General features: G+C 44.5%; 2 protein-coding genes across 2 annotated transcripts in view; one reads left to right on the plus strand and one right to left on the minus strand.

Annotated features, from left to right (window-relative positions):
• Window positions 1–4,677, minus strand: part of LOC139380356 (ectodysplasin A receptor) — a 47,500-nt gene extending 42,823 nt beyond the window's left edge. The window contains exon 1 of the mRNA XM_071122972.1: window positions 4,541–4,677. The gene's annotated coding sequence lies outside the window, so the exon portion shown is untranslated. The remainder of the gene's footprint in view (window positions 1–4,540) is intronic.
• Window positions 4,678–12,474: 7,797 nt separating this feature from the next.
• Window positions 12,475–23,535, plus strand: part of LOC139380294 (E3 ubiquitin-protein ligase SH3RF3-like) — a 67,397-nt gene continuing 56,336 nt past the window's right edge. Inside the window, exon 1 of the mRNA XM_071122877.1 lies at window positions 12,475–12,912. Coding sequence (XP_070978978.1) covers window positions 12,538–12,912 — 375 coding nt within the window. The 5' untranslated portion in view covers window positions 12,475–12,537. The remainder of the gene's footprint in view (window positions 12,913–23,535) is intronic.

Consider the following 23,535-nt stretch of genomic DNA (forward strand, 5'->3'; position numbering starts at 1 on the left):
AACAGTTAAGCAGAGTGAATAGTAGCCAGTTGACGCTTGATCTGATCTAACCCGACAGAACTATCTATAACTATTAACTCTTATTAAGTCATTACTGATCCTGGACCTGTCAGGGCTGTCAGTGTTGGTCTACAGACAGACTGATTTATTGGAAAATCCCCCTAGAGACCCAGGAGGGGCAATCATCTTCTACACACACACGCACGCACACACACACACACACACACACACACACACACACACACACACACACACACACACACACACACACACACACACACACACACACACACACACACACACACACACACACACACACACACACACACACACACAGAGAAAAACACAGAAGGTAAGCGCCAGAACAACAGCTGTCTTCAGATAGCATCTGTCTTATCTTTCTCTCTCTCTCTCTCTTGGGTAAATCTATTTGAATTCAATCCAATTTTGACAGCACCACTTTTGATTCGACATTAAAAATTATGAAATTTTAATTTCAAAACATTATTTTCAAGAAATAATATAATATTTTGACAACACTGTTTGTAAGCTTTAAAATAATCTCAAACTCAACTGTCTCATGGTAGGGTGGGGTGTGCAGAATGTTCCATAGAGAACCTATATCTCCTCAATTCAAACCATAAAGTGACAGAATGTTCAGAATAATCCTAGATATCCAGTCTAGTTTAACTTTCTATGTGAATCCTAATGTTCATGCAGCAAAGTGTGTTTTGGAGTTATTTCTGTAAACCTGGTAAACAGATTAGATTGTTGTTTTTTTCTGTTCCCCAACTTTATCCCTAACCATGAACCCCGGGTCTTATCCCAGGCTCCCTTCCTCTACATGAATCCTATCTCTCTCTAACCCCAACCCCCGTTCCCTGATCTCTCTGTGGTAACAGATGTGATCTATCATCTAAAGGACGCAACGGAAATGAATGTTTAACCCCGTAATGGATATTTACTGTGAGTTGATAATGACTCTGTCAGATTAGGATGTGGCTTCTCTAACAAAGCAATCAGGGAGGAGATGAAGCCAAGAACCCAATTAAACCCTTTCTCACACAGACGCATGCATATTCGTGCACACACACACACACACACACACACACATACATACAAGTACACGTGTGCACATATGTGTGCATGCACAAATACAAAGTGCATGGGGTTCATATGCCTGTGGTTTAATTCTGATGACAATTAAACAAATACTTTAATGAAGTGAAGTGCTGGACTCTTGGCATTAGTCTCAACCTTCTGTAGTCAATGTCTGTTTTCCATTCTAAAGCCTTCTCTCCTTTTCTCCTGTACTTTCCTCTCCGCATTTTGCCCTCTCCTCTCTGTCTCTCTCTCACAAACGTACAAACACACACACACACACACACAACACACCATCCTGCTGCTTCCAACTAATGAACAACTCCTAAACACAATCAGTCAGATACTGGAGGATTTCTCCTTTAAAGCCAATTATTCCTCTTTAATACATACAGACCTGCCAAATGCTCTCATATCTCAAACACATGTTACCACTACAACTAACCTCCATGCAGAAACATCATAAACAGGGCTGGGGGAAGGGAGAACATTGGGTACTGAAGACAGTTTGTTCTCATTAGAACTAAACACTTTGCAGCCAACAAACAGCACAAGTATTAAATACACATTGAAATACACATGAAAATACACCCAGGCATTAACAGCAGTTGGAAGTGAGTAGGTGGGTGCGGCAGGGATTGAAAGGATAGAGTTTGATTTCTTTACTGAAAGACTACACTGTAAAAAAACTAAAAACATGTTGATTCAACGTACAATTGGAAGGCAACCAGCTGTGAGTTTGCTCAACAAAATGTTTACACACAAACATTTTGGAGCTGGTTGCCTTACAATTGTACATTGACTCAACATATTTGTTCTTCTATTAATGGCGCATCATAAACATCAGATGATTCATGGAGATGAAGCTTATATCCGATTGTTTCCATGTTTTCAGAGAGACTCCAGAGTTATTAAACAGGTTCATATCATCACAAGGCTGTACTGATACAACTGTGTGTGTGTGTGTGTGTGTGTGTGTGTGTGTGTGTGTGTGTGTGTGTGTGTGTGTGTGTGTGTGTGTGTGTGTGTGTGTGTGTGTGTGTGTGTGTGTGTGTGTGTGTGTGTGTGGTGTGTGTTTGTGTGTGTGTGTGTATCTGGTGTAGTCTCTTCATCTCTCTTCATCTCTGATTGCTTTAATTACAGACTGACTATCCCCTTTCAGAGTGCAGGAAAAACAAACTCTTAATGCACATTAAAAGGAGTTGTCACACACACACACACACACACACACACACACACACACACACACACACACACACACACACACACACACACACACACACACACACACACACACACACCTCCAGCCACACCACTCAGTAGTCCCTTTGATTTCTGTCTTACGTGATCTGTCTTTCATCGTCGCCTCTCCCTGATCCCTCTCTTCTTTACCTCCACTGAGGCAGAACGTCTCTCTCTCCATATTACCTTCGTCTAATGCTTTATCTATTGAGCGTTATTGTAGGTGGGCGGGTCCATTTACTGTGTCTAACTCATTAGCAGGTGGGAAAAACGGTTTCGGTCTGCGTCTCTCTGTTCCTTAGTCTTTAGCATGACAGCAGAACGGCTGACCAGTCCATATCTGTCAGTCCATTTGTGTTTAGTGTGGGATGGTTATGGTGTCTGTAGCACAAGAGTCGAGGGGTCGGAGAGGGGCTGGGCTCTAGTGAGTAGAGGACTCCAAGCAGTGGGCTATGGGACCCTGGGCTTTGGTCTGACGGACTGGACTGACAACGTCTCATTAGCCTCAAACAGCCAGACATACAGTAGAAGAGAGAGGGAGTAGTGACCCTTCTGACCCTTCTCCCTCTTCTCTCCTCAAACACATTAGGTTATAACACAATTATTACTGAAAGTGAATTGATGCATGGAGGATACACTCCTTCAATGACACACCATGTTAATATATGGACATTGGATCTGCTTAGATAACGGTGTATTTTGAAAGTTAGAACAACATCTGTTACAGGTCAGCTTGTATGGTTATCTATTTACACATTTAAGGATAAGGAGTTCAACATCCTCTATTGAGACGAGCTCAATCACCTTACAGGGAGATATCTGTGAATCTGCTTAAAAGCTTGAGTGTTACATTTGAATCTATATTAGGATACATATTGTTTGAATTTAATATTATCTGACATAATGAGAACTTTCTGCTACGTGTATCTGGAGACAGGATATGTGTTTGTTCTCCAGAAATCTGCATTAATTTGTGGACTTAATATAGCCTATTAGGTCTATAGTGCACGCTTGTCAGGCACACGTCACCATTGTCCTTGTACAGAACATTCTAAACCTTCAAAATAAGATATGATGTCTTTAAAAAATATATATAACTGACTTTTTTAAGTTTAAAATTTTATCAGCAGAATGTCAGTGATACAGCTACATTCCTTACTATGCTACTAAAAAAGCTATTAGCCTATCCGAATTATTACTACGCAAATATTCATATTATCATTGCTACTTTTGTTGTTATTATGATCAGTATTTCCTTTCATCCATTTAATCCTGCGGCGCCATACTAAAGCTTTGAAGATGAGTTACACTTTTTCTTTCTGACGTTTCTTCTTTATTTATCCTTTCTACCTCAAACATGAAAAACTGCGGCGGTGTGCCGGGGGGAGAGGGAGAGGGTTCGGAGAGCAGAGACACAGAGTGAGGGATTGATTTCCACCCTCAGCGCTGCAGCCGTAGTTCAAAGCTCCAGACTTCAGAGAGCGTCAGGACCCAGCATGTCGAGCCCGGGTTAGGCTGCCTGTCTGCGGCCAGGAGTTCCCCCAGGGCCCGGGGAGGGCGAAAACCAGGCGGCACCGTCAAAATAATTATGCGGAGAGGATTGAGAGAAGAGTAAAGCACACACCGGGATCGGGACCGATCAGGACCCGTCGCTGTCTCAGAACCCACTGTCTCTCTCGGGAGATGAGAGGTGAACTAAGAGCCCATGCTCTCTTCATGTAACAATTACCTCCACGATGGTAGGCTACATCCCCAATGGATCAATAATAAACCTGGTGCCCTAAACGTTATTACTTCCCAACATACCTCTTTGCGACCACACACACTCACACACTGCGCTCTATTATCATGCAATCAACTACAGGTCTAATATAAACTGAAATACCGGTATGAAAAATAAAAATAAACTCCGGTTTAGAGCAATTACTAGGCTATATTATCAAATATTTAAGGCAGATAAACAGGCCTATTTAAATATGTAGATAATTTGACATTTGTCCATTTATATCTTTACAACAGTGGCTAACTTTTCTGAATATTTGCTTCATTTTCGACCAACAAACAATGTAACACATGCAGTTATTTTCGAAAATTAAAATTACAGTTAAGTAGGCTATATATGTGTCTGCAGCATAAATGCTCCAGGAATTTCCCCAAATCTTGCAGCAATCCCGTTTTACATTCCAAAGCACTTTACCTACGTGTAGAGTGGAGTTGAGACGGGACAGGTCTGGCGGCGTGTAGCCTATCTCTCTGAGCGGACTGCTGTAACTTAATGATCAGACTGTATTGAGCCGTCTGACAGGCATCACCAATATCTAAACAGCTGTAAACAAATCCTTCGTTAATCGTGCTGTTTTCAGCCCACGGTGTGCATGGCCGGCGATCCAGAGTAGCTCCTCCTCACAGGAAAATATACATTTTCTCCGCCCTAGGAGATAAGGATCAACCTGATGCAGGTAGCGAATGGTATTTATGTGCCTCCACAACTCCACTACGACATCTAGAGGTGAACCCCAAACAATACATCTCCTCTTGGTAGGCTATTGAATTAACCTATTCTAGCTTCTGTAAGGCTACTGATGTGGTGAGACGGAGACCATTCAATAAATCTACTCACATGTATCTGCATCTATCCTTTCATCAGTGTGCCATCAAGCTAATTGAGAGAGAGAGGAAGGGAGAGGAGGGGTTTGTGTTTGTATCTGGTATCCTTGTTGTTGGTCCATAAATACAAGGGGAGCATTAAACTTCATACTTTGTACCTTTAAAGAACATGAAAGCTTCAGACTCTGGTTCATGTGTCTAAGATTTGAAATGTTCCTTCTGGTTTATGAGTGTTGAGTTATTGATGTGATGTTTATTTATTTGTTTATCAGTCGGCGCCAGTTGTTTGGGACGGGCCGAACCCTGGACTTTCCCCGAGGCACGAGAACTGACCAAAGAGACTCCACCACTCTGTCTCTCTGTCTGTCTTCTCTCCTTACTCTGCCCGGTCTCCCTCTCCCCTTCCTCTCCGCTCCTCCGCAGGAAAGAGCAGATAAAAGAGGTGCTTAGAGCTTCTGAGGAGAGAGAGGTGTGTTTGAAGAGCTAACTCCTGTAAGTCCTATAATTATACCTTTCTGCCCCCCCTCTCTTTCTCTCTCTCTCCTCTCACTCCTCTCTCTCTCTCTCTGGCAGCTCTGAGCCCGGTGGCCCTCTCATCTCTGATCCTCACAGGAGCAGCTTCCTTCCTTCCTGACCGACAGACAGACAGACTGACAAACAAAGAGACCAGTGAAGAGCAACAGAGCCTCACTGGGATGAAAACACCTATCATATTACATTACTCCAGATTACTACTACCATAGGACCACAGCCAGAGCAAACAGAACCCCAGCCAACAGCGATAAGGCCAATATCAGGTATTTAATAAAGACAGCTGGTGTAGGAGGAAGTTATCTAGCTACTGAAGCCAAAACAAATATCGCAGACTTCTTCTCTCTATTTAAAGTTTAAACTATATTTAGCCATCCATGTAAGTCACAGGAGTTCCAGGCTCCTGACGCTTTGCATGATGGGTACTCTGTAAAGGTGGGCATATTCTATCCTCTCCTGAAAATACACGTCCTCATACACACAACAAACACACGCACACATACGTGTATACTGTCCTCTAACCACTGTACTCTTCAACACGAGAGCAAATTCTGTTATCATGGTGACTGCAGTGTCAGCTAACCTAGTTTCCACGGTGGAAGGACATTGGGTGAAGAGAGATGGCTAGCCTATTGGTAACATTATTGATGTACAGTCAGTTTTAAATATAACAACTTCACAACTGTTTTCTTTACAACACTCAGACACAGATTTTCAGTGGTGAATTGCGTTTGGGAGGGTTAGATGAAACACGCATAACATGTGGGCAGGAGAGGGAGGGGCTAGTTACACACACACACACACACATAGAAACGTACTTGCTTGCTTATGGTGGGCCATCATATCGATGATGACATTTCATATCTGCCTCTGTTTGTGAGTCTTTGTGACTGTAAAGTCCAATCGTTGACACACATCGTCTGTTTCAGACTGGGCATGTGAAGTCTCTGACTGGGGGTGTAGGTGAACACACACAATTTGATTCTGTTAGTCACTCTCACCATTATCAAACAACGGATCTGGTAAATAAAAGAAGAAAGAAATCTTGGCCGTATTTCAATCCAAGGCACTTTATGGAGCAGCGCACTAGACAAAGCGTCTTTTAAAAAAGGTAGTAGTGGTAGGCCTAATCATCACCAAATTACCGACCGGGCACGCAGGGCATGTGCTCATGGCCTCCAAGGGCCTCCAAGGGACCCCTGACCTCCAAAGGACCCCTTTTGATTTTGTTAGTCACTCTCACACAGATGTGATATGAACATGGCATAAGTCATTGCAACATTTGTAGAATTGCAGAAAATTAGCTTAAAAACTGCAAAAGCTTCTCACCGCCCCATGACAAAATGTGTAGAATTGCAGGAAATGTACTTTAACACTGCCAACATTTTATCTTTTACCAACCAAATCTCACTTAGGCCCTCCAAAAGGCTAGAGGTGGCCCTGCATACACACACACACACACACACACACACACACACACACACACACACACACACCCTGGGGCAGGAGTTAAACGTGAGAAACAGGTAGAGACAGACAGAGACAGAGACAAAATGTACTGTGCAGCTGACAGACCTTCTTCTTCCTCAGCCATGGGGCTCTAACAGGAACTTAGACTGCATCTGAAGTGGTACTCTGTTCCCTGTAAGGCTCTGTGAAATAGGAGTGCACTATGGTGTCATTTCAAACCAGAAACATGGTTTGGGTGGCAACTAGGAATGTGTGTGTGTGTTCAGTCCAAGAGCAACCTCTTAGATCTTACAGGATAGGCTCAAGCAGTTAATATGTTTCATCAAAACATCTGGGCTATGGATCAGTTCAACATATCACCAGCAGGCGCCGTTAGAACCTCTCTGTTACCATCAATACTAGACTACCCTCTGTCCACAATACAAACAACAGATATTTCTTTAGATGTCAGCAGGGTGGCAGTATCTTCACACATTTGTCTGCTCAGGTCTGACTGATGCGTAGCCGCAGGAAGTAGGGGTGATGAGGGTGCTGCAGCACTCCCTGAAATATCTGAATTAAAACACATGATAATATTAATCACAAAAGTAGTGCAATGGGCCTTTACAAGTCCTGTATTAGCAGACCTATATAGCCAACTAGCAAGAAAAAGAAAAATTGGAGGTCCATCCTCCTCAGTGAATTTCATAAAAATAAATGTTTAAAACATTAAAGTTATCAGTTTTAAATAAAGCTATACTAAATGTATTCACGTCACCAAATAATTGATTAAAACACACTGTTTTGCAATGAAGGGCTACAGTAGCCTCAACAGCACTCTGTAGGGTAGCACCATTTGACTGAGCCATGCCACCTTGCCCGTCCAACATTTCCTCATTTCCCACCCCTTCTAATGCGACTAGCCCCAATGCTCCTCCTTCTTTTCCCCTGCCCCGCTACAAAGTTTCTCCCTGCAGGCTGCCACTGAGTCCGAGGTGCTAAAGGAGCTCCTTAACATGACCCCCAAAAAACATCTGGGTCAGATGGTTTAGACCCTTTCGTCTTTAAGGTTGCTGCCCCTATCATCACCAAGCCTCTCTCTGATGTTTTCAGCCTGTCGCTCCTCTCTGGGGAGGCTTCCATTGCGTGGAAGGCAGCCATGGTTCGTCCTTTATTTAAAGGGAGAGATTAAGCTGATCCTAACTGTTATAAACCTATTTCTATTTTGCCCTGTTAATCAAAAGTGTTGGAAAAACTTGTCAATCATCAACTGACTGGCTTTCTTGATGTCTATAGTATTCTCTCTGGTATGCAATCTGGTTTCCTCTCAGGTTATAGATGTGCCACTGCAACCTTAAAGGTCCTCAATGATGTCACCATTGCCCTTGATTCCAAGCAATGTTGTGCTGCTATTTTCATTGACTTGACCAAGGATTTTGATACAGTAGACCGTTTCATTATTGTGGGCCGGCAAAGGAGTATTGGTGTCTCTGTGGGGTCTTTGGCCTGGTTTGCTAACTACCTCTCTCAAAGAGTGCAGTGTATAAAGTCAGAACATCTGCTGTCTCAGCCACTGCCTGTCACCAAGGCTAGATCCTAGGCCGCACGCTCTTCTTAATTTACATCAACAACATAGCTCAGGCAGTGGGAAGCTCTCTCATCCATTTCAATGCAGATGATGGTATTGTACTCAGCTGGCCCCTCCCTGGGTTTTGTGTTAAACGCTCTACGACAAAGCTTTCTTAGTGTCCAACAAGTTTTCTATGCCCTTAGCCTTGTTCTGAACACCTCCAAAACAAAGGTAATGTGGTTTGGTAAGAAGAATGCCCCTCTCCCCACGAGTATGATTACTACCTCTGAGGGTTTAGAGTACTTGGGAGTATGGCTTGACGTTACACTGTCCTTCTCTAAGCACATATCAAAGCTGCAGGCTAAAGTTAAGTCTAGACTTGGTTTCCTCTAAAGTAATCACTCCTCTTTCACCCCAGCTGTCAAACTAACCCTGATTCAGATGACCATCCTACCCATGCTAGATTACAGAGACGTAATTTATAGATCGGCAGGTAAGAGTGCTCTCGAACGGCTAGATGTTCTTTACCATTCGGCCATCAGATTTGCCACCAATGCTCCTTATAGGACACATCAATGCACTCTATACTCTGTAAACGGGTCATCTTTGTATACCCGTTGCAAGACCCACTGGTTGATGCTTATTTATAAAACCCTCTTAGGCCTCACTCCCCCCTATCTGAGATACCTACTGCAGCCCTCATCCTCCACATACAACACCCATTCTGCCAGTCACATTCTGTTAAAGGTCCCCAAAGCACACACATCCCTGGGTCGCTCCTCTTTTCAGTTCGCTGCAGCTAGCGACTGGAACGAGTTGCAACAAACACTCAAACTGGATAGTTTTATCTCCATCTCTCCATTCAATCATGGACTCAATCATGGACACTCTTACTGACAGTTGTGGCTGCTTTGTGTGATGTATTGTTGTCTCTACCTTCTTGCTCTTTGTGCTGTTGTCTGTGCCCAATAATGTTTGTATCATGTTTTGTGCTGTTACCATGTTGTGCTGCTGCTATGTTGTGCTGCTAAAATGTTGTTGGTATGTTGTGTTGCTACCATGCTGTGTTGTCATGTGTTGCTACCTTGCTATGCTGTTGTCTTAGGTCTCTTTTTATATAGTGTTGTGTTCAAATCAAATGTATTTATATAGCCCTTCGTACATCAGCTGATATCTCAAAGTGCTGTACAGAAACCCAGCCTAAAACCCCAAACAGCAAGCAATGCAGGTGTAGAAGCACGGTGGCTAGGAAAAACTCCCTTGAAAGGCCAAAACCTAGGAAGAAACCTAGAGAGGAACCAGGCTATGAGGGGTGGCCAGTCCTCTTCTGGCTGTGCCGGGTGGAGATTATAACAGAACATGGCCAAGATGTTCAAATGTTCATAAATGACCAGCATGGTTAAATAATCACAGTAGTTGTCGAGGGTGCAGCAAGTCAGCACCTCAGGAGTAAATGTCAGTTGGCTTTTCATAGCCGATCATTAAGAGTATCTCTACCACTCCTGCTGTCTCTAGAGAGTTGAAAACAGCAGGTCTGGGACAGGTTGCACGTCCGGTGAACAGGTCAGGATTCCATAGCCGCAGGTAGAACAGTTGAAACTGGAGCAGCAGCACGGCCAGGTGGACTGGGGACAGCAAGGAGTCATCATGCCAGGTAGTCCTGAGGCATGGTCCTAGGGCTCAGGTCCTCCGAGAGAGAGAAAGAAAGAGAGAAAGAGAATTAGAGAGAGCATACTTAAATTCACACAGGACACCGGATAAGACAGGAGAAGTACTCCAGATATAACAAACTGAGCCTAGCCCCCCGACACATAAACTACTGCAGCATAAATACTGGAGGCTGAGACAGGAGGGGTCAGGAGACACTGTGGCCCCATCCGATGATACCCCCGGACAGGGCCAAACAGGAAGGATTTAACCCCACCCACTTTGCCAAAGTTCAGCCCCCACACCACTAGAGGGATATCTTCAACCACCAATTTACCATCCTGAGACAAGGCCGAGTATAGCCCACAAACATCTCCGCCACGGCACAACCCAAACAGGAAGATCACATCAGTGACTCAACCCACTCAAGTGACGCACCCCTCCTAGGGACGGCATGAAAGAGCAGCAGTAAGCCAATGACTCAGCCCCTGTAATAGGGTTATAGGCAGAGAATCCCAGTGGAAAGAGGGGAACCGGCCAGGCAAAGACAGCAAGGGCGGTTCGTTGTTCCAGAGCCTTTCCGTTCACCTTCACACTCCTAGGCCAGACTACACTCAATCATATGACCCACTGAAGAGATGTGTAACGGCAGATCTCCTCTTCGTCTGAAGAGGAGTAAGGATCGGACCAAGATGCAGCGTGATAAGTGTTCATGATGATTACTTTAATAAATAAACTGAACACTATAAAATACAAAACAATAAATGTGAACATGAACGAAACCGAACCAGTACCGTGTGGCGACAAACGGACACAAACACCCACAAACCAACAGTGAAACACAGGCTACTTAAGTACGATTCTTAATCAGAGACTTTTTTTTTTTAAGTAGTCGGAGGACAGCTAGCTTCTGTTCTCCTCTGGGTACATTGACTAGGAGGCTCATGGTTCTTACCTCCTTCCATAGACTTACACAGTAATTATGACAACTTCCGGAGGACATCCTGATTTTACAAATGTATTGCCACTGGTGCCCACCTGTGTAAGTGGTAAACTGCTTACTGACTGTATACTGCAACGTTACTGCAAGATTGTAGTGGGTTTACTAATGCGTTAGGTCTATTAGCTATGTTGACTATGGCATTACTTTAGCTAATATGGTGACAACGATGTAGGCTGTGTGTAGTGGTTATGACATGGTTTGGCTTGGAAAGTTTTTTTGCCTGGTCACATACAGCTGATGTGTTGTGCATTGAAGTCCAGTATCGAAAGGAAATAGTGAGAGGAGGAGAGAGCATAGACATGAAAAGGAATACAACTTGGTTGCTATGAAAGTGAACTGTGGTTACGTGTGATCAGGGGATTCCACAGACTCTGTTGAAAAACGTTTCTTAAACGGAAGCAAACGGAACGAAATGGGGATTAATAACAAACCTGAATTTGTTCAATAGAAACTCTCATTTGCAACTACTGGACTAATGATTACACCCTAGATCAGCTAGATGCAGTCAATAGTGTCTGTCCATGTGTCACTGTCTGTCACCTCAAATTTTTCTCTCGACCCGTGTGCACCTATGTTGTAAACTTTCATTCATAGACTAGGTTGTTGCAACCTCATGGAGGGTATAGAGAAAATTTGAGTATCATGTAGTAGCCTAAACCTATTGATGTTACATTGAACTGGGTGAATGGAATATGAATGACAGTCATCCAATATGCTGTAATAGAAATAAAGCCATGCTCATCAAAAAATTGAATCGTCCTCCTTCATTTTAAATGGCACCGACCGTCACTGGTGTTGGTTATTCTGTGGCAGAATGACCTACTCTCCTAATGGAGTCTACCAAATATCTGGTTCAGTTCGCTTATTGACTTGACACATTATTTATAAAGATAAGCCACACTACTAGCGCATCAGAGATGGTGACAGGTTTTGGGGATAATCTGTGTTTTATTATACCACTTGAATGCATTCCACACTCTGTTCATCCCCATAGAATAACAGTAACATCACACTCTCTTTCTCACACACTCTCACACACACACACACACACACACACACACACACAGAGGGAGAGAGAGAGAGAAAGAAGAGAGCGAGAGGGGCTGCCTGGTTGCCTGCATGGGCTTCGTTGTGGGAAATTGCACAGCAGAGCGTGACCTCACTGCATTCTGCACAGCTGTGCGAGCAAGCAAAGAGAGAGAGAGGGCGAGGAGAAATAGAAGAGAGAGCGAGAGGGGCTGCCTGGTTCCCTGCACGGGCTCTGTTGTGGGAAATTGTGCTTTTAAACAGCCTTACGCCGATATGCATTCTTCAGTTTCTGGTGCATTACACGCGCAACAAGAAACAAACACGCACTCGGTTAACGTCATTAATAACGCAGTGTGAGATGGACGAGTCGTCTCTGTTGGATCTATTGGAGTGTTCAGTGTGTTTGGAGCGGCTGGACACTACAGCTAAAGTCCTGCCTTGCCAACACACCTTCTGTCGCCGCTGCTTGGAGAACATAGTCAGCTCCAGGAACGAACTGAGATGCCCAGAATGTCGCATCCTAGTCGGCTGTGAGGTGGATGATCTTCCCGCGAATATCTTGCTGGTCCGTCTGCTGGACGGGATCAAACAGCGGCCACGGAATGGAGGCAGTATCAGGCAGTCCCTGGTGGGGGGCGGGCGGTCTCAGGGCTGTGCAGCCGGGATCAGTGCATCTCCCCCGGGCAGTGGGATCAGGGACCTGCCGGTGGCCACACGAAGCCCCCCGGTCAAGGTACGTGGCTCTGCTACGGTCTAATCTGACGTCGTATTTGGGCTGGTTGGCTGCCAACTTGCTGTACAGAATGTTCCTTGGCTGGAGTCCTCCAGAACAGAGTTGCTGTAAACATGTGTGGGGGGTGATATTGCATTATAGCTGGGAATTTGTTTGGGAAATCTAATGTGACATCAGGAAGAAAAGAAAGCACCTCAATGTTAAATACAATAAAGTGCTGAAAGACATCAGTGATATCCACCCCTGGCCCCTGCAGCTAAAGACAATTATAGAGGGAGGGAGAGAGGGGGTGGGGAATAATGGAAAGAGAGAGTACTTCACCTGTGCTATTCATGTTGTTGCTTGACAGACAAGCCAGGTGTAGACAGAAATGGTTTAGTTACCTCATTGGCTGGCTGTGTAGTCTAGAGCTGCAGCAGTATAGCATGTTTCATAACATAGACTGAACAAAGCAGCCAGAACAATGACATGGTTGGATGTTGGGGTTCTTCCTTATACACAGTCTAGTTTGATTAATATGATAACAGATGTTTGGGCCCATTATGTTTGTTTGTTTGAAAAGGTTAATGTCATGCCATGTCTTGTCTTTGGCCCAAGTAGTGTGCATAGTATACAAAATGTAACTCACAATCCTCTTTGATTGTGAGTTCCGGCTCCCAAGTAGCGCAGCATCTAAGGGACTGCATCTCAGTGCAAGAGGCGTCACTACACTCCCTGGTTCGATTCCAGGCTGTACAACATCCGGATCCGAACAGCCATGATTGGGAGTCCCATAAGGTGGCGCTAAATTGGCCCAGCTTTGTCCGGGTTTGGCCGGGGTAGGCCATCATTGTAAATAAGAATTTGTTATTAACGGACTTTCCTAGTAAAATAAAGGTTAGATAAAAAATACAAATAAATTATTAACATACCAGTGTTTCTTCTTCTCATACTTCCCAGTCCACTGAAGGGGAGCAGGGTGACTATTGAACATACGGACAGTCTAGGACTGAGAGACAGAGTGTCTGGTGGGGTGCAGCCAGCAGACCTGCCAGAGCCACCAGCAGAAGCAGTAGAATCTAAACACTGATCGTGGATGTGTGGAATGCTCAGAGGCAACCAACTCTCTCTCTCTCTCTCTCTCTCTATCTCTCTCTCTCTCTCTCTCTCTCTCTCTCTCTCTCTCTCTCGCTCGATGTGTTAGTTTAAGATGTCTCCTTCAGACTAGACAGCCAGGCGTAGCTGTGCTTTATTCATCTGAGCACTCACACTCTGGCAAAGACACCCTCAACATTTATTAAGGAGCAGGAATCTCATTTAGTGTGTGTGTGTGTGTGTGTGTGTGTGTGTGTGTGTGTGGCTGCTTCAGTTTGAAGGATGAAGAGCAGGGAGGATTCAGAGGGAACCTTTTGTCTTTGCTGACACAAACACACACACACACATAGTCGCACAGGGAGAGCCTATGATATGGAGAGCCCATTGAGGGGAGCCAGACACATGCAGTATTAATGTGGTCATAATGAAGTATTAATGCAGTATTCATGTGGTATTAATGAAGTATTGGTAAAGGGAATCTGTAATGTAATGAGTGTCTGGTTGTTGATTCTGGCTAATCTTGCATGGTAATAAACTGACTGACAGGACCTATGGCTGTCTGGCAGAGACATAGTATACATTGCTGCCTGGCCTGATGTAATACACACATACAACAATATAGTATTGTTGTACTTGTATGAAGAGAGAGAGAGAGAGAGACTTATAGTGGGAGAGAGGGAGAGAGAAAAAGGGAGAGAAATGCAGAACAAAAAGAGAGGGGTGTATAGGCTGGGGGGTGGAGATGCAGATAGTATATAGGCTGGGGGGTGGAGATGCAGATAGTATATAGGCTGGGGGTGGAGATGCAGATAGTGTATAGATGGGGGAGGGAGATGCAGATAGTGTATAGGCAGGGGGTGGAGATGCAGATAGTATATAGGCTGGGGGTGGAGATGCAGATAGTATATAGGCTGGGGGTGGAGATGCAGATAGTGTATAGATGGGGGAGGGAGATGCAGATAGTGTATAGGCTGGGGGTGGAGATGCAGATAGTGTATAGGCTGGGGGTGGAGATGCAGATATGTGGGTATAGGCTGGGGGGTGGAGATGCAGATAGTGTATAGGCTCGGGGGTGGAGATGCAGATAGTGTATAGGCAGGGGGGTGGAGATGCAGATAGTATATAGGCTGGGGGTGGAGATGCAGATAGTATATAGGTAGGGGGGTGGAGATGCAGATAGTATATAGGTAGGGGGGTGGAGATGCAGATAGTATATAGGCTGGGGGGGTGGAGATGCAGATAGTGTATAGGCTGGGGGGTGGTGATGCAGATAGTATATAGGCAGGGGGGTAGAGATGCAGATAGTATATAGGCTGGGGGTGGAGATGCAGATAGTATATAGGCAGGGGGGTGGAGATGCAGATAGTATATAGGCTGGGGGGTGGAGATGCATATGCGTGTGTATAGGCAGGGGGGTGGAGATGCAGATAGTATATAGGCTGGGGGGTGGAGATGCAGATAGTGTATAGGCTGGGGGTGGAGATGCAGATAGTGAATAGGCTGGGTGGTGGAGAAGCAGATAGTATATAGGCTGGGGGTGGAGATGCAGATAGTATATTGGCGGGGGGGGGGTGGAGATGCAGATAGTATATAGGCTGGGGGGTGGAGATGCAGATGTGTGTGTATAGGCAGGGGGGTGGAGATGCAGATAGTGTATAGGCTGGGGGGTGGAGATGCAGATAGTATATAGGCTTGGGGTGGAGATGCAGATAGTGTATAGGCTGGGGGGTGGAGATGCAGATAGTGTATAGGCTGGGGGTGGAGATGCAGATAGTGAATAGGCTGGGGGGTGGAGATGCAGATAGTATATAGGCTGGGGGTGGAGATGCAGATAGTATATAGGCAGGGGGTGGAGATGCAGATAGTGTATAGATGGGGGAGGGAGATGCAGATAGTGCATAGGCAGGGGGTGGAGATGCAGATAGTGTATAGGCTGGGGGGTGGAGATGCAGATAGTATATAGGCTGGGGGGTGGAGATGCAGATAGTGTATAGATGGGGGAGGGAGATGCAGATAGTATATAGGCTGGGGGGTGGAGATGCAGATAGTGTATAGGCTGGGGGGTGGAGATGCAGATATGTGTGTATAGGCTGGGGGGTGGAGATGCAGATAGTGTATAGGCTGGGGGGTGGAGATGCAGATAGTGTATAGGCAGGGGGGTGGAGATGCAGATAGTATATAGGCTGGGGGGTGGAGATGCAGATAGTATATAGGCTGGGGGGTGGAGATGCAGATAGTATATAGGTAGGGGGGTGGAGATGTAGATAGTATACATGCTGGGGGGTGGAGATGCAGATAGTGTATAGGCTGGGGGGTGGTGATGCAGATAGTATATAGGCAGGGGGTAGAGATGCAGATAGTATATAAGCTGGTGGTGGAGATTCAGATAGTATATAGGCAGGGGGTGGAGATGCAGATAGTATATAGGCTGGGGGTGAAGATGCAGATAGTATATAGGCTGGGGGGTGGAGATGCATATGTGTGTGTATAAGATGGGGGGTGGAGATGCAGATAGTGTATAGGCTGGGGGGTGGAGATGCAGATAGTATATAGGCTGGGGGGTTGAGATGCAGATTGTAATAGGCTGGGGGGTGGAGATGCATATGTGTGTGTATAAGCTGGGGGGTGGAGATGCAGATAGTATATAGGCAGGGGGTGGAGATGCAGATAGTATATAGGCTGGGGGGGTGGAGATGCAGATAGTATATAGGTGGGGGGGGGTGGAGATGCAGATAGCATATAGGCTGGGGGGTGGAGATGCAGATGTGTGTGTATAGGCAGAGGGGTGGAGATGCAGATGTGTGTGTATAGGCTGGAGGGTGGAGATGCAGATAGTATATAGGCTGGGGGTGGAGATGCAGATAGTATATAGGCTGGGGGTAGAGATGCAGATAGTATATAGGCGGGGGGTGGAGATGCAGATAGTACATAGGCTGGGGGGTGGAGATGCACATAGTATATAGGCTGGGGGGTGGAGATGCAGATGTGTGTACAGGCGGTGGGGTGGAGATGCAGATGTGTGTGTATAGGCTGGGGGGTGGAGATGCAGATGGGTTTATTGGCCTAGATGGGGTGTTGTGGGCTAAACAAGCTTTCAGTTTGGCTGCTATTCCCATGGGGTTAAAAACTTCTTCAGGCTAGGGAGCACTATTTTCACATCCGGATGAAAAGTGTGCCCAAACTGCCTGCTACTCAGGCCCAGAAAACCTAGGATATGCATATTATTAACGAGTGTCGAGTAAAATGCACTGTTGTGGTTGGGGCGCGTGACCTGAAAGCTCGCTCCACTTTGTTTTCCTCCGGTATTGAACACAGTTTATTCCGTCTTAAATTTTATTGATTATTTACATTTAAAAATACCGAAAGAGTGACTAGGAAAGTTTTTTGAAATGTTTGGATCAAGTTTACAGGTAACTAATTAGATAATGTGTAGTCATGCTGTGCGAGTTGGAACCGGTGTATTTTCTGAATCATACGAGACAAATAAATGGACATTTTGGATATATAACGACAGAATTTATCGAACAAAAGGACCATTTGTGATGTTTATGGGACATATTGGAGTGCCAACAGAAGAAGATCTTCAAAGGTAAGGCATGCATTATATGTTTTTTCTGACTTTTGTGTTGTGCCTGGCGGGTTGAATTATGATTTTCATGTTTATGTTTGATGGGGTGTTGTCCTCAGATAATAGCATAGTTTGCTTTCACCGTAAAGCCTTTTTGAAATCTGACACTGTGGCTGGATTAACAAGAATTTAATCTTTAAACCCATGTATAACACTTGTATGATTTATGAATTATTATTATGAGTATTATCGGGATTGGCGTGCGAAGGGATCACTAAGAAGTTAAGGGTTAACTCCCATCCCGCCACAACACACACACACACACACACACACACACACACACACACACACACACACACACACACACACACACACACACACACACACACACACACACACACACACACACACACACACACACACACACAAAGTTAACCCCCTAACATTGTTAGTATGGAGATGAGGGTAAGAAGTCAGTCAGGTCTGGCGGCTGGCCTAGTGCTGGAAAATGAATTCATACACGGAGGAGAGGATAATAAGAAATGATCTGTTACCAATGTGACTGACCAGATCACCTCTCTGTGCAACTCAAGAATGTGTCAGCCCACTGAGCCAAAGCCTGATGTATTATCACAGGATCTAACATGAGACTTCAAGTCCCAGACATGGTTATTCATCCTCCAGGTCTAAACTGTTATGAACGTCAAGTGTTAATGGTCTCCTGTGGAACACTTTCTGAGGGATTAGGCTATATCATGGAAGCATCTCTCGTATATAGTGGAAACATCTCTCACTCTCTCATCCTCTCTCTCTCTCTCTCTCTCTCTCTCTCTCTCTCTCTCTCTCTCTCTCTCTCTCTCTCTCTCTCTCTCTGTGCGTGTGTGAGAGCAGTGTGCCACATCCTGTTGCGACCAGGGTCTGCTTTCTCTCTGTTTAGTCTACAGGAGGAGAGAGGGAGAGACAGAGACAGAAAAAAACAGGAGTGATGGAGAGAAGGCTAGAGAGGAAGAGAGAGAGAGAGGTGTCAGAGCTATGAGATACAAGTCCTTTCAAACAGAGAGACATTGCCAAAGGAAATGTGGAAATTATGTCGTTGATCAGGCTGATTAGCCTAATTTAGCTGCTACCCCCCCCCCCCCCCCCACACACCTCCGCTCCGATCTCCGATCTCAGGTTGCAGCTTAGCAGAGTTCCATAGTCCTGACGGAGAATTTAAAACCTCTTCTCTGTACTCTGCCTGCCAGTGCCTGGAATTGGCTATCTCCTCTCTGTGCTTTGAGATGCAGTGTGTGTGTAATTGGCTATATCTCTGTGCGTGTAAAGGAAATGGAGAGTCCATCATCTTTAGAGCCTCTCTCTCCCTCCATCCCTCTCTCTGCCTGGTTGAGTGATGCTGATGATTATCCTGCTGGAAATTAAACCTCCGTTTCTTCAGGAGGCCTGGGGATCTCTCTCTATCTCAGTGCGAGGTGAAGTGATGTTTATCCAGAGAGACTCATTCAATCTGAGCAGCTTGACAGAGAGACTAGTGCCCTCTTACCAAACCAGCCTGTCCTAACCTATCGTCACACAACCTCAAATTCACATGGTTTGGTAATCTCTTATTGAGCAGGGAGAAAAAAAATAGGCCTATTTGTGTGCACAGTACTACAGTTGAAGTCGGAAGTTTACATACACTTAGGTTGGAGTCAGTAAAACTCGTTTTTCAACCACTCCACAAATGTCTTATTAACAAACTATAGTTTTGGCAAGTCGGTTAGGACATCTACTTTGTGCATGACACAAGTAATTTTTCTAACAATTGTTTACAGACAGATTATTTCACTTATAATTCACTGTATCACAATTCCAGTGGGTCAGAAGTTTACATACACTAAGTTGATTGTGCCTTAAAACAGCTTGGAAAATTCCAGAAAATTATGTCATGTCTTTAGAAGCTTCTGATAGGCTAATTGACATAATTTGAGTCAATTGGAGGTGTACCGGTGGATGTATTTCAAGGCCTACCTAAACTCAGTGCCTATTTGCTTGACATCATCAGAAATCAGCCAAGACCTCAGAAAAAAATTGGAGACCTCCACAAGTCTGGTTCATCCTTGAGAGAAATTTTCAAACGCCTGAAGGTACCACGTTCATCTGTACAAACAATAGTACGCAAGTATAAACACCATGGGACCATGCAGCCGTCATTCCGCTCAGGAAGGAGACGCGTTCTGTCTCCTAGAGATGAACATACTTTTTTGCGAAAAGTGCAAATCAATCCCAGAACAACAGCAAAGGACCTTGTGAAGATGTGGGAGGAAACAGGTACAAAAGTATCTATATCCACAGTAAAACGAGTCCTATATCGACACAACTTGAAAAGCCGCTCAGCATGGAAGGAAGCCACCGCTCCAAAACTGCCATAAAAAAAGCCAGTCTACGGTTTGCAACTGCACATGGGGACAAAGATCATACTTTTTAGTGAAATGTCCTCTGGTCTGGTGAAACAAAAAATTGAACTGTTTGGCCATAATGACCATTGTTATGTTTGGAGGAAAAAGGGAGAGGCTTGCAAGCCGAAGAACACCATCCCAACTGTGAAGCACAGGGGTGGCAGCATCATGTTGTGGTGGTGCTTTGCAGCAGGAGGGATTGGTGCACTTCACAAAATAGATGGCATCATGAGGGGGGAAAATTTTGTGGATATATTGAAGCAACATCTCAAGACATCAGTCAGGAAGTTAAAGCTTGGTCGCAAATGGGTCTTCCAAATGGACAATGACCCCAAGCATACTTCCAAAGTTGTTGCAAAATAGCTTAAGGACAACAATGTCAAGGTATTGGAGTGGCCATCACAAAGCCCTGACATCAATCCTATAGAAAATGTGTGGGCAGAACTGAAAAGGCGTGTGCAAGCAAGGAGGCCTACAACTCTGACTCAGTTACACCAGCGCTGTCAGGAGGAATGGCCCAAAATTCACCAAACTTATTGGGTGGAAGGCTACCCGAAACGCTTGTGGAGGGCTACCCAGCTTGTGGAAGGCTACCCGAAACGTCTGGCCCAAGTTAAACAATTTAAAGGCAATGCTACCAAATACTAATTGAGTGTAATGTAAACTTCTGACCCACTGGGAATGTGATGAAAGAAATAAAATCTGAAATAAATAATTCTCTCTATTATTATTCTGACATTTCACATTCTTAAAATATAGTGGTGATCTTAACTAACCTAAGACAGGGAATTTTTACTAGGATTAAATGTCAGGAATTGTGAAAAACTGAGTTTCAATGTATTTGGCTAAGGTGTATGTAATCTTCCGACTTCAACTGTATGTCTGAGATAAAGCCTAGGAATTTAATCGGGGAGCTAACACAAGTTTTAAGGTCTCAGACAATGTTACTGTAATTTATATGTAAAAGGACCCATGTTCACCAACAAGTTCATAGGAACATGTCAAATTGGGGGTCAAATGAAAAATAAGAGTCTATATTTTTGAGAAATTAAGGCATATAATCATTTTCCATCATAAAAAATAGGAACAAGCAAAGGCTTTGATTTCTTGTCAAACAGATAGAAAATAGGTCTTATAAAACATCTACCAGAAAAAGTCTTAAAATATATTAGAAATAAACCAAAACAAAATAATGTTGAAGTAAAGACCCCTGCAGACTAATATCAACACATATTTAATTTAGGAGATTTTTTTCCTACATTTTTTAAGTTGAAGAAACATTGCCTTGTGCCGTTACCAAAAACCCACATGCTGTATCTTTAAGATATTTGATCATTTCTGTCCCTCATGAGGAGGGAGGATAATGAAAGTTCCCGGGAACTAACAAGTTAAGGTATACCTATGAATTAGTCATGTTTTTACGTTAACAGAATTTCAGAAAAATCTGTAACAAACATTTCTGCAATTGAATTGGCTACAATGGAAAATCATAGTAGGCACAGACCACATTTGGTTCACTTCCAATTGTCCTCCCTTCCACTGGCATAATATTATGTTCCGCTGATAACTGTTGTCTTTCTCTTTCTGTCATCTGGTGGTCTAAGCAAGTGTGACAACCCCCCTCTCTCTCTCTTTCTCTTTCTCTATCTCCTTCCTCCCCTCCCTCTCTCTCTCTCTCTCTCACTCACCCTCTTACTCTGTCTCTTCTCACTCCTTTCTCTCTCTCACCCTCTCACTCTGTCTCTTCTCACTCCTTTCTCTCTCTCTCCAATTAATGTCACTTCTCCCGGCTCTAACTGACACCTAACAATGAGCCGCCTCTCTTTCCATTTACTGTAACCAGCATCCTCAACCACTGAGCACCTACCGACACCGGACATCCATCCATCAAATTTGGTCTTGATTTGATTTCATTGTCCACAGACATCTGGACCTGCCTTCATTTGGCCCAAACATAGGTGTCCATGATTGGTTCAGATTTGGTACGGACCGGACCAAATCTGAACCAATCATAGACGTCTATGTTTCACAAGTTTAGACATTACAGTACGTACAATACAGTAGAGCACAGTAGAGTACTATGGGATGTAACGATTCACCGATACCCATCAGTCCCGATTCAAATGTTTAAGATACAAGTGCATCGGTCTGCAGACCTCTTAACTGATCCAAATGTAGCATGCATCAGTCAGAATATCTATTCTGTTCACTTTGTTGTTGTTGTTGCTCATATTACATTCTTTCTACCTTCTGAAAATACCTCTCACATTTCAGTGTCAAATTGCAAGTAACTGTGTTGACAGTCATTGATCTACAAGTAATTTTGCATGCCAAGCAACCCCAGACAATATCAGTAGCCTAGTCAAACTGCACACTTTGCCCAGCTTCGCTCACTAACCAACGCAAGGAACCCCAAGGCTCGATCCTAGGCCCCTCACTCTTCTCAATGTACATCAACAACATAGCTCAGACAGTAGGAAGCGCTCTCATCTATTTATATGCATATGAGACAGTCTAATACTAAAATACTAAAAAAATTAAAAATTGTTGGAGGAGTGCTTGACACCTTCTGTCAAGCATGATGGAAGCAATGTGATGGTCTGGGAGTGCTTTGGTGGTGCTAAAGTGGGAGATTTGTACCGGGTAAAAGGGATCTTGAAGAAGGAAGGCTATCACAGTCACCAGATCTCAACCCTATTGAGCTCTTGTGGGAGCAGCTTGACCGTATTGTGCCCATCTAACCAATCCAACTTGTGGGAGGTGCTTCAGGGAGCATGGGCTGAAATCTCTTCAGATTACCTCAAGAAATTGACAACTAGAATGCCAAAGGTCTGCAAGGCTGTAATTGCTGCAAATTGAGGATTCTTTAACGAAAGCAAAGTTTGAAGGACACAATTATTATTTCAATTAAAAATTATTATTTATGGGCCTCCCAGGTTGCGCAGTGGTCTAAGGCTGTGCCACCAGGGACTCTGGGTTCGAGCCCAGGCTCTGTCGAGAGCCGAACCAGTAGGCCAATGGGGCGACACACAATTGGCCTAGCGTAGTCCGGGTTAGGGAGGGTTTGGCCGGTAGGGATATCCTTGTCTCATCGCGCACTAGTGACTCCTGTGGCAGTCCGGGCGCAGTGCACGCTGACCAGGTCGCTAGGTGTACGGTGTTTCCTCCGACACATTGGTGCGGCTGGCTTCCGGGTTGGATGCGCGCTGTGTTAAGAAGCAGTGTGGCTTGATTGGGTTGTGTTTCGGAGGACGCATGGCTCTTGACCTTCGTCTCTCCCGAGCCTGTATGGGAGTTGTAGTGATGAGACAAGATAGTCTACTAACAATTGGGGAGAAAAAGAAAAATCATTATTTATTACCTTGTATATTCATTTTGCTTCTAATTTCATGTATGTTTTCATGGAAAACAAGGACATTTCTAAGTGACCCCAAACTTTTGAACGGTAGTGGATATATATATATATATTTTAATCCCAGCCCCCGTCCCCACAGGAGGCCTTTTGCCTTTGGGAGGCCGTCATTGTAAATAAGAATTTTGTCTTAA

This window comes from Oncorhynchus clarkii, chromosome 22, assembly GCF_045791955.1.
Source record: "Oncorhynchus clarkii lewisi isolate Uvic-CL-2024 chromosome 22, UVic_Ocla_1.0, whole genome shotgun sequence".
Taxonomy (NCBI): domain Eukaryota; kingdom Metazoa; phylum Chordata; class Actinopteri; order Salmoniformes; family Salmonidae; genus Oncorhynchus; species Oncorhynchus clarkii.